General features: G+C 41.7%; 1 protein-coding gene across 2 annotated transcripts in view; it reads left to right on the plus strand.

Annotated features, from left to right (window-relative positions):
* Window positions 1-12133, plus strand: part of PDSS2 (decaprenyl diphosphate synthase subunit 2) — a 71743-nt gene that overhangs the window by 51671 nt on the left and 7939 nt on the right. Inside the window, exons 4-7 of one of the 2 annotated variants that reach the window (XM_082216675.1) lie at window positions 1668-1742; window positions 9128-9301; window positions 10505-10636; window positions 12093-12128. In XM_082216675.1, the coding sequence (XP_082072801.1) occupies window positions 1668-1742; window positions 9128-9301; window positions 10505-10636; window positions 12093-12128 (417 nt within the window). The remainder of the gene's footprint in view (window positions 1-1667; window positions 1743-9127; window positions 9302-10504; window positions 10637-12092; window positions 12129-12133) is intronic. The other variant, XM_082216676.1, reaches the window with a different exon arrangement.

Consider the following 12133-nt stretch of genomic DNA (forward strand, 5'->3'; position numbering starts at 1 on the left):
GTGTATAAGAAGTAAAGGATCTTTTGCTGAGTTGTGTCTTGTCTAGAGTTTCAGAGAAGGTTGGATGTGTGTTTTGAGAGGGGGGAGGAAGTGCTGGCTATTCACAGCTAGATGCATTGTTAAAGCTCATACTATCACTTTGACATTTAGAGGTAGGACTCAGTGTCTTTGTAAATTCTTCTTCTTCGTATTACTGCCATGTCTCTGGGCTCCAACCGTTTCACAAACCATAATATTTTTTAGTGAGTGATTGATCTGTATTATGTGTCCCAGCCATCAGAGAAATCTTGAGATGTTGCTTGTATAAACCGTAATACAATCTGACACTGAGCATTTGGTTACAGGCTTTCATAGACCTATTGGCGATACACAATCCTCCTGGATTTGGGCATAAGGCTTATCTGATACCTTCCCAAAAAATGCCCCTCATTTTCTCTGTTCCCCACTTAAATAACTCAACACATCTGGGTTAACACTGTAGGATCATTGTCCTTTCAGTTCCCCTGCAGCTCATATTGCTACAATATTTCTTTAAGTATCTGATTACTGAACAGGCAAGGCTATTTTTTCCCCTCCCCAAACAAGGCTGTTTTAAAATAGGCCTTACAAATTAGTTCCTAGGCGTCTTCTTTTTTTTAAGAAAAGGATTTAATTGGTACTGTTTGCCTAAGTGTGTACATAAGTTTGTGCAAGAGGCTAAGAGTGCAATCTGTGCATGCTTACTTGGAAGTAAATCCCGTTCTGTTCCATAATGCTAACTCCCAGACAAATGTACATAGGATTGCCGTCTAAATATAGTAAGGCTGGTGGAGGTTTGCAAATAAAACAATAAGAAGGATCACCAAGAATGTTAAGGGGTTTATTTGTGTTGCTTTTGGGGACTTTATTGTTGGCCATGCTGTCTTCGGTTACAAGAATGATAAAAACTGAAACCAAATCTTTTTAATTCAATAACAAATGGGCTAAATTTTAGGAAAGGGAGATGGGGAATCTGATACAGTTCTATATACATAGGAAATTAATCACCGAAGAGAGTAAACCTGTGAGCAGGCAGGATAGCCTTAAGGTGTGCCTACTTGATACGCCTGCATTGAATATATTACAGTAAATTCTGGTATATTGTTCCAGTTAAGGGAGTTCCAGTAGTTCCAGTGAGACTATGGCTGGTTTTTAAATTTTGGATTTGATTCAGCTTTTTAATGTGAACAACTGAGAACCCTAAAGATAATAGTTTTCTAAATATCATATGAACAGCTGTATGTTGGTGAAAGTTTCAATACATGTGTTGCTGTTGACCCTCAGGGCAGACACTTAATACAACTACAGTATGTTTCCAATGCATGAAAATGAATAATAAAGAACTGCTTATGGACTCTTTGACTTTTTTGCAGTGGGTATAAATTTTTGAGTTTGTAACAATTTCCAGAGGATCTTGCAATGTGTACATAACTGGCAGCTTATTTAATTTATACTTTAATATATATATTATTTTGCTTTTGTTTACATTAACTTGAAATGTAGTGGGAAGAGGAAATGCTAAGCACAAGGCTCCAACTTAGAGATTTTCTTTTATTAATGTTTCCTTTGCTCTTTCAGTTTGGTGCACTCTACCATCTCTGTAATTAATCAACCCACTTAAAACAATTATTTCTTTTTCCCCCTTTCAGGTGGTAGAGATCATGTCAAGTGCCATTGGTGAATTAATACAAGGGATATATTATGAAAATTCAAACTTGGAAAACGTAAGTTCCTATAATTACGAAACTCAGAGTGTGTGCATAAATCACTCTTTCCCTCCCACTTTAAAAAAGGTGGTGCGTGAGTCTGACAGAACAAACTGAATTAAATTAGAAACTCCTCATGATATTTCAGTTATTGGGTTGTACCATTTCAGGTAGTAGGTAGGTGAATCAAATGTTTGAAATCTTTTCCAAATGTTATCTCCCGTTGAATTTTCTCTGACATGTTATATGTATTTTGTGGGGAGAATGGCGAAATTCAATTCTTCCACTTACAGCCTGAAAAAAAATATATAGTCAAGGCTTGTAGATAAGCTCACAGAAGTCACTAGCCTGCAAAATGTATGACTAGCCTGCTAAAAGCCTAGTAGCTTCTGTGTCTATGCTGACTGCAAATGAAGGCCCCCTCCCCCAATTCTGCAGCCAGCATGGAAATGCAGACCGCTAGCATGTTAACACACTACCAAAAAAGAAAAACTATCTATCAAGCAGACTGGCAGAGAAGAGAGCGAGCAATCCATCCTTCCTCTGCCAGCTTGCTTCATTTTTATGCTGGTCACAGAGGAAGGGACTTTTCTTCCTCCACGGCTAGCGTGGAAACCAAGTAGACTGCCATGGAAGGGATGGAGAGATCCGTCCCTCCTCCACCTGCCCACTTGCCTGCATGGAATTACCGGCCACCTCATGGCTACTGGAAGACTTTTGAAATGCAAGGCTAGCCCTGCCTAGAAACAACTGCATCAGGTGTGGCTTCAGGATGTCCCTATTTCTTTTTAGTCATCAGTGTTTCTTTTTCATAGTGGCCATGCTCCCAAACAGCCCTGGCCTGGCTGCTTTTTCACGTGGTTTCAGATTCTTCTGAAGGCTCAATAAGACGATAGTTTCAGTCATGCTCCAATCCCCTTGCAAGAAAGACAAAGGAGGAGGACGATGGGGTGGTGGAGTGCTTCTAATGACGGAGTTCAAGAAGCAATGAGCATGTGATCCTTAAGGGAAGGCACATCTGAACTGAAGTACATCCCTAAATAACATTGTAGCAAGGAAACAATTTACTCCCATTTCATATACTTCCCTCCCTTGGGTATATTCTGCTCTTTAAGGTGCATTCTGCATTGGACGGACAGGTCCCTCTTTTAATTTAAAAATGGTTTTCTCTGGAATTTGAGTAAAATAAAAGGATTAAGGCACTCCAGGGTGTGTTTTATGGACCCATTTACTCTAGCCCCTTTTCATCACAAACATCAAAGGCATGTATTAATAGACCAATAAAATATGTCCTGTCATGTTCAACAAGCAGTAAGACATCTGCTAAGTGAGACATCAATCACATGCAAGATGCTTGCAGGGTAACTGTGTTGCTGCTGCTGAAGACTCATAATTTTATTGGCTTCTTTCCTACACAGATGGGAAAATAAAGATTGTTGAATCATCTCACTTATAGCTGAAACAGTGAGTGATCCAAATGGCAATTTTTTAAGTCTGTGCATTGTTCTGATTTAGATTTAACTGACATTTGTAGTGCCAAGTAGTACATGCAACACACTGCAGTTTATCAGAATTAAAATGTAGGAATATAGCAGTCCATGCTTTTCATTTTGAAGTTCTCAAAGAATTGTTGTACCTTTTTCTCTGTAGCCTTGAAGAGAATAATATATTTGCATATGAGCCCCAGTAGTTGCATTTCACTGGGATAAATTAAGATAGTTGGGTTGGGATTATGAAGGCACATGAAACTGGGATACGTAAATATTTAAAGTTATCTCCAGCTGACAGTAACTAACTGTTGTGAATTGTTGGCAAGTATTGCAAGCCGTGATTAAGGATCATGAGTAAGCTGTGGGTTTTAATCAGGGATATCCAAGGGATCTTAGCAGCATACCTAGATTCATTTTAAGTAGGCTTAGCAGCAGTAACGCATCACAAAACCAAGTAAAGGAGTTAAATGGAAGTTGAGAAATAGAGGCAGGAAGAGCCACTCCACCCTTCCCTGCTCCCAGGTCCTAAACAAGGGGAAGGAAACCTTATCTGGTCATTGGGCCAGATGCTTATCTCTCCACTTCCTGGCAAATTTGACAAGTGGGTGAGGCCATCCACCTGTCATTCAACTGACATCACATATTGAAGTTCCAATTGCTGGGTCTTCAAAGTACCGTATTTTTCGTCCCATAAGACGCTCCATCCCATAGGACGCACCTAGGTTTTTTTGGGGGGGAAATAAAGGGAAAAAATTGTTTCCTTTATTTCCCCCTCAAAAGCAGGTCGGGGAAACCGAACCAGGTCGAGGAACAGCGGGATGGCGGCGCTGCGCCTCCCTGCTGTCCCCCGAGCTTGTGGGGCTGGCCGATGTCTGCCCGGCGGGCGGGGTGCTCTGTTTCAGGGCGCCCCGCCTGCCGAGCAGCAGGCTGCTATCCGCAGTGTGGGAAGCCCTGCGGGGAACTCCCGCAGGGCTGCCTAGGCTGCGGATGTGTTCCCGAAGCGCCGGGCGCTCTGCTTTCAGGGCGCCCGACGCTCCGGGAAGCAGGCTGCTATCCGCAGCCTAGACATCCCTGCGGGACCTCCCGCAGAGCTGCCTAAGCTGCGGATGTGTTCCCGAAGCGCCGGGGCTCTGCTTTCAGGGCGCCCGACGCTCCGGGAAGCAGGCTGCTATCCACAGCCTAGACATCCCTGCGGGAACTCCTGCAGGGCTGCCTAGGCTGTGGATGTGTTCCTGAAGCCTGGAGAGCGAGAGGGGTGGGTGCGCACCGACCCCTCTCGCTCTCCAAGCTTCAGCGAAAGCCTGCATTCGCCCCATAGGACACACCCAGATTTCCCCTTCATTTTTGGAGGGGAAAAAGTGCGTCCTATAGGGCGAAAAATACGGTAGGTGCAGGGAGGTGTGGAAACACTTTTGCTGTTTGCAAACAGTCTTCAACAGACCCCATGCTCCTGTGGCTCAAGTGTGTGTCTGTGTGTATGTGTGTGTGTGTAAGCAAGCCTTTTATAAAAGGGAAATGTCCTGTGTGTAGGCAGTGCTTTCAAAGGGCAGCTTTTTTCTTCCCTTCCCAGTCGAATGCTTTCAGATATCCTATACATCCCTGTTTGAGGCTCATATGGAATGAGGGTGTCTGAAACCTCTTTGCAAAAGGGAGTAGTTTGGTGTGTCAGCAGTGAGCTCACCAGCTGATGATGGTATGGGGAAAAGTTTGTTGGAGTGACCCTCCTGGCCCACAGGCTGCAGGTTCCCCACATCTCTTCTAAACCCTTGTTCCAAGATTTAATCCGAATGAGACCATGTTGGCTATGACTTAAACATATACAGTGGTGCCCCGCAAGACGAATGCTTCGCAAGACGGAAAACCCGCTAGACGAAAGGGTTTTCCGTTTTTGAGCTGCTTCGCAAGACGAATTTCCCTATGGGCTTGCTTCGCAAGACGAAAACGTCTTGCGAGTCTTGCGATTTTTTTTCGCTTCCCCCTTTTTCTAAGCCGCTAATAGCCTTTTAGCCGCTAAGCCTTTAATAGCCGCTAAACCGCTAATAGCGCTAATCCACTAAGCCGCTAATAGGGTTGCTTCGCAAGACGAAAAAACCGCTAGACGAAGAGACTCACGGAACGGATTAATTTCGTCTTGCGAGGCACCACTGTATTTAGATTATATTTTAGAATGTTCTTTTATGCTCTTTGCTATCATACTGCCACCTTTTAAAAATCCTTCCCAGTAGCCAAAAATGTACCCTGTGAGTTCCCCACCCCAGTTGGGATTTCTTTCTTTCTTTCTTTCTTTCTTTCTTTCTTTCTTTCTTTCTTTCTTTCTTTCATCTTTGAAATAGGGTATGTGGTTTGATAACATAACTCTGAAATGTCAGAGTTGCCGCAATATACTTAACATGGATTCCGAGGAAAGTCAAATGCATTTTGTAGAAAGAATTTCCAGTGGAATTTATTTCTAAATAATGTGCTTAGGATCCATATAGTACTCTGTAAGAGGTCTCTGCAGATTATGAGTAGGTTTTGCATAGGCCAGCACTGGAAAGTAGCACCATCCATTATAAATTATTCCACTCACGCCGCTTCCTCATGTGCGGTCCCACAGCTGGGTGTGTACATGCATGAATTAAGCAATCATTCAGACTGACTAATCACATTGGTCTTTTACAACCAGCTATCACTTTGCGAAGAGGAAGGGTGCTGATCGCAGAGATCAGCATCTTCTCTCAAGTTGTTTGCCCCACCTGTCTAAATCTCTCTTGCAACAAACACTGGTGTAAGATTTCACTGAGAGAAAGTGGCTTCAAGCTCTCGTATGTGTGTGCATGCACAGGTCTCTGTTGACAGAACCTTTTCATTGCCTCCCCAGGCTGGGGTGTGTGAGTGTTCCACACCAGCAGTGGCATTTGGGATGAATGGCCTTTTACTCCAGTGGGCTGTTTTAAAAACTCAAGCATACAGACGTTGTTATAACTGCAGTTCCCAAATCTGTTGCTAGTTTTTAATTTCACAAACCTCACCAAAAGAATTAAGATGAAACACAGAGCAACATGAACATTTTAGGTATTTTATGTAAAAAAGAATGATCATTGCTACTTATCATCTGAAAAATCAAGTCATATAAACTTGTGGCACAATCTTAAAACTGCCTTTGTTAGCAAAGGATGCTCAGGATAGAGCGTCCCAACTGCTGTGCTAGTATTTCCCTTGTGCTGGCATTCCAGACTGATGCACTGGTGCAGGTGTTTGACCAAATGTGGCAACATGTGAAAATATACATTCCACTAGAGAGAGGGGCTGCTTAGGCAGGAGCCCCATTGAAATGATTTGTTCTGAACGAAGCTGTGCTTGGTAGATTTGCACCCATTGTTCTTTGTATTTTGGAAACCACAGTCTTTCAATAAAACGGCAGATTGCTCATATTTAGTCTGCTGGCCTTGCTTAGGTTGCCCAAATAAGTCATAGCATAGATCTAAATGTAGAAATTGAAAATAAACGTGTACCTCACTTGAGAACCAGTGAGCTCCCTTCAACCCATCCCTGTCAAGTTCCTTTGTAGATTGTTTTTTAAAAACTAATTTTATGCTTCTTATCTCTGCATTAATGAGGGCTGGGATTTAGTGGAATTTAAGTGGAATAATACTAAATCACATTTCTGAGCTGGCTATCATGTTAATTGTCCTTCATGCTTTTAGCTTTTTTTCCTACTTTTTTTTAATCTGAGGAGTTTTGGTCCCAAATGCAGTCACCAGTTCTTCGACATTTCATCTTTGGAGCTTATTTTGAATAGAATGACACTGGCCAAATAATTGGACTTGTTGTTTGGGTGCCTTTTCTTATCTCTCCTTGTTATTTTGGAAATCCAGGAAATTTGCAAAACAAATGTTGTTTTAGTAAACACAACTGTCAGATGAGACATAGCTGAAGTTTTCATCTTGATTTTGTCATCACATATATAGCTATAAACATGTGGTTTCTCTTGCCTTCTTCTCTCCCCCCCTTCCTCCCCCCCCTCCTTCATGCAAGTTAATGGTGTATTTGAAAGCAATGAATTTTGATACAATGTTCAGTAAGTTGGCTTTGCAGAATTGTACTACTTTTCCCATCAGTCTCATATTATCTCCTCCCTTGCAACCCAGCACTCCTTGGCAGTAGCCACAAGGGAGGAAGATTAGAGCTGAATGGAGGGATTTTATTTCATTTGTTACCAATTTCATGACAGATAATACCTTGCTAGAAAATTATGGTGTCATGCAGATTTAGTTCTTACTTGTTTCTAAGTAATTTAATTGAAGAAATTGACAGGAACAGGATTGTTTAGATGACATAGGTCTTTTTCTACAATCTCTTTTTTTGTTTGGATTTTTTAAATCCACCTTCTGGTTCAACCTCAAGGCAATGACAAAATGCATCCTAGGTTTTAGTAATCTTGAAGCCGTTTATTCATGTTACAGCCTTAAATTTCTTATCCTCTTCAAGGTGGCTAAGAGACAAGGAAGACAAGTCACAAAAGGACTATGGTGCTATCTTACATAAAGTTCCTCCCCCCCCCCTAAAAAAAGGAGAATTCTGGGTTAACCAGTCACAAAATGGATGGGGGTGGCTGCCATGGGGAGCATGGCATAATGCAAAATTAGAAAGAAAACCACTCCTGACAAATTTATGCTTCTGCTATGCTGGGAAGACAGCTTTGATTTGCTGGTCCTTATTATGGAGATCTCTTTCTCCTACCCGTCACCCCCACACGGACATGCACACACTAGTGCTGTTGCTGTCTAATGGCAACAGGAGCATTCCTTAGTACCTGGAAAATAGACAAGGTAGCAACTCTACTCTCATTACACAGTAGTTGCTTTGAATGTATCTGCACATTTTGCCCCATAACTTTCTTTCTAGCAGGGCTAAAAGGTAAAGGGACCCCTGACCATTAGGTCCAGTCGTGACCGACTCTGGGGTTGCAGCGCTCATCTCGCTTTATTGGCCGAGGGAGCTGGCGTACAGCTTCCAGGTCATGTGGCCAGCATGACTAAGCCGCTTCTGGCGAACCAGAGCAGCGCACGGAAACACCGTTTACCTTCCCGCCAGAGCGGTACCTATTTATCTACTTGCACTTTGACATGCTTTTGAACTGCTAGGTTGGCAGGAGCAGGAACCGAGCAACGGGAGCTCACCCCGTTATGGGAATTCGAACCGCCAACCTTCTGATCGGCAAGTCCTAGGCTCTGTTTTTTAACCCACAGTGCCACCATCGTCCCATTCTAGCAGGGCTAGAGACTTGCTTTTTTAAGAAGCTGTTGGGCCAATGAAATTAAGGCAGCCTAATTTCTGTGTCTTGAAGCTCCAGCAATTGCTTCTCCTCTGGAAAACAAGGGATTGCACGAGGAGAAACAGTCACTGAGAAGAGAGTTGCTTAATCCTTCCTCCACTCACCACTTCTCCTCTAACTCCCTGCCTCCACAGCTGCTTTTTCACAGTCATAGTTCCAGAGTCACTTTTGCAAATCTTTTCCTTTAAATTTTATGTTGCTGTTGGGTAAATGTTCATCTCATTACATAAACTTAGATTAGCAGGTTGGTAATTAGTTGCTAGTGGTTAAAATACAATGACTTTATAATTCAAATATACAGATATATAAAGAAATCACATTTGGTTTGTGGGTTAAATGGAATCAGTTGTGAAAGAAAAGATATTCAGTTAATAATGGGCACCAATAGCATGTGCATAGATAATATAGAAGCTTAAAGTTGTTCAAACCTTTTGGTTTCTATAATTTCCATCAACTTGTTAAGATGGAAGATTACTGCAGAATGTTCTGCTTCACCTGCCATATGAAGGTCTCATGTAGAGTAGGTGGTTTCACTGTTGTGTTTAATAATACCTCGATTTGGAGCATATTCTACTCACTCTTTCTTGCATTTCTAGGGAAATGGTCTCACAGATGACATTAGGATATCAACGTGGAAGGAGCAAGTTTTCCTATCCCATAGTGCCTTGCTGGCAAAAAGCTGCCACGCTGCAATGGAATTGGCAAAACATGATGCAAGGATCCAGAATATGGCATTTAAGTATGGAAAGCACATGTCTATGAGTCATAAGGTATGCTCTTCCTTTTACTGCAGTAGCTGAAAAGCTGATATAATGAACAAGAACCACACGTATCTTTTCTTTCTGTCGTAGCTTTGTAGTCAGCAGGTGCAGGTTTTGGTTGCTGCTGCTTAATATATATAGATATAGATATAGATATAGATATAGATATAGATATAAACACACACGTAAATTGTAGGTATAAAAGCTATTCACTTAACCAGCCCCATCAGTGGACATCCACGTACACAATAGGGCTCCCTCCCTCCCCAATTCTGTGCCTGCATGCCCTACCTCCTGAAATTGGCTAGGGAGGGGGATGGTAAGGAGAACTGCATGCAGGGGAGAAGAGGGGGCTCAGAATAATTAAGAAATTGCTGCATAACACCCAAACTAATTACAGCCTCAGTTAAAGGTAGCACTGAAGAGGAAAGTACTCCATGCTTGCCTAAGCACCTGTACAGGTGGGGCAAGGGGCAAGTCAACAGGAAGTTCCACAGTTCTAGGGCCATCACACAGAAGTCCCGGTTTCTTGTGTGTGCCAGTCAGCTGAACTGGTGCACACTGAAAGAACCCCGAAGAGCTAATTCTACTACTGAATGCATGTTCTGTTGATTTCACTGGGATTTAAGCATGCCCGAGTTTTGCACCAGTAGTGTGTCATTTTTCCTTTCATAACAATGCATTGTAAAAAGCTAGGTCACAAGCATGACCAAGAAACTCAGGGAGGGGTTGTGCACATAGGAACAGGCCAGATTCTTAATGGTTGGGTTACCAGAGTCAGGGAGCAGTCTTAAACCCCTAACTCTGGTATCTGCAATTGTACTTTTTTCTCCCTTATTATCAAATAATTTCTGTTAGCTCCTATTGGGAAAGTAAAGCGCTGAATTTGGCACACACTTGTGGTGGTTTGGCATGCTCTGACAGAGTTCCCACAGGACAGGACATTTGTATGCACATGCACAGACACAGAATCTTCCAGTATGCTTAAAAAACCGTACTGTGGTTGGAGACTCTGGTAATATTAATTGGATTTGAACCAATAGCCTGATAAATCCTTAATAGTGTGTATTGGTTGAAGGATTTTGGTATGGCCAAGCATACAAAATATATATAAGACTCTGCACACATGTGGGATGTCAGTCACTGATGAAATGGATTAGCTATGAAGAACTACTTTTATTTTACAAACTATTTTGATCCTCCTTCTTACAGCTAAATGTCGACATTCAACCATTTTTGAATGAAAGTTCTAATGATTCTGTGGCCTTCAGTTTAAATTCTGCTCCTGTAGTCTTGCATCAAGATCTCATTGGAAGAGAAGCCTGGATTAAGCAAATTGAAGAGGTAGGCAAATAGCACTGTTCATATATTTAGTCTTCTTTAGTCATCATTTGCTTAGCACGAGAGGAATGAGTCTCTAGCTCATGTGAATCCCTCTTTTCTTCCGCTGGAGCCACAAGAAGTTCAAAAGCTTTAGCTTCTGTTTGTGTTTAACCACAAGTTGTTGCCTTGCCCAGACCAACAAACTTGTTAGTGTTAAACTATGGTTTGTTTGGAATGAGTCCCAAACCATAGTTAGCATTAATCATAGTTTGTTAGTTCAGACAAAATGTCAAATCATTGTTAAGCACAGTGGGAAGCAAAAGCTTTCAAACTTTTACACAGCCATGCCTAGGAGAGGTGGGGAACACATACGTTTTTCTTGTTCCTGTCTCACTAAACTGTGTTTTTAGTATAACATCGGATTTTGCCATTCAGTGATACAAGTGAATGTGGCATATGTGTCTGTGTATTCGTCCAACATATGGGTACCAAACCAACATGCATAAAATGAAAATATTATTCTGCTTCTGTGTATTTACAGCTTAAGTTCAATAAAAATAAAGTGTTGGTACCAAGAAATGAAGATCACAATAAAAATACTATGACACTTAAGGTAACAAGATTATCAAAATTCGTAGTATTAGACACCGCTGAGCCTGACACTGCTCTGCTTTGTATTCTGTAGGGATTTTATTAAAATATGCAAGCATTATCTGTCACTAAAACAAATAAAATAACAGTTTTAGTTTTTCAACAACTAATTACTTCTAAGCACAGAGCAAAGAGAAGGCAGAGGGAAGGAACTGCTCATGCATATATGATTACAACTCAAAACACAGCTGGATGGACTAATTTTAGGCCTACTAGCTTTGATATGCTCTCTGATGTTGTGATTGTTATCCCTTCTCAAGCTGCTATCTTGATACAAATCCATATCTATTCTAATGAATACGTTCTTTGGTCAGTGTATGCTTTATTGAATTCAGTGCAGCTTACTCCCAACTAAGCAGGGTTATGACTGCAGACTTAGTTCCTTATAATCTTTCCACAGTCATCACAGAGAAGCCCTTTTCTCCCAGGCACAGGAAACAGTTCAGTCAGTACAGGCATCCCCAGTCTGGTACCCTTCAGACGTTGTGCACTGTAAGTTCCCTCAGCCCCAGCAAGCATAGCCAATGGCCAAAATGGTCTAAAAAAACTGAAGAGTACCTGGTTGAGAAAGGCTGAACTAGAATAACAGTTGATTGAACCAGTTCACTGGTGCACTTGGCGTTCTCTCTGCAACTGCCTTTGATAGCCCATCTGTGTGTCTTATTTTAGATGAAATATGTTTGTTTTCCATTGTTTAGTTTGAAATCTGCAGTCTCAGAATTATAATCTCATAGACAATGACACAAATTTTGAAGCATGCGGTCTCAGAATTATAATACCTTAGACAATAAAACAGATTTTAACTTTTATCCTTGTGTTGTTTCAGGCTCAAGTTAAAGGAAACTTAATAGACTATACAAAGGTAAG

This window comes from Podarcis vaucheri, assembly GCF_965113315.1.
Source record: "Podarcis vaucheri genome assembly, chromosome: 3".
Classification (NCBI taxonomy): Eukaryota; Metazoa; Chordata; class Lepidosauria; order Squamata; family Lacertidae; genus Podarcis; species Podarcis vaucheri.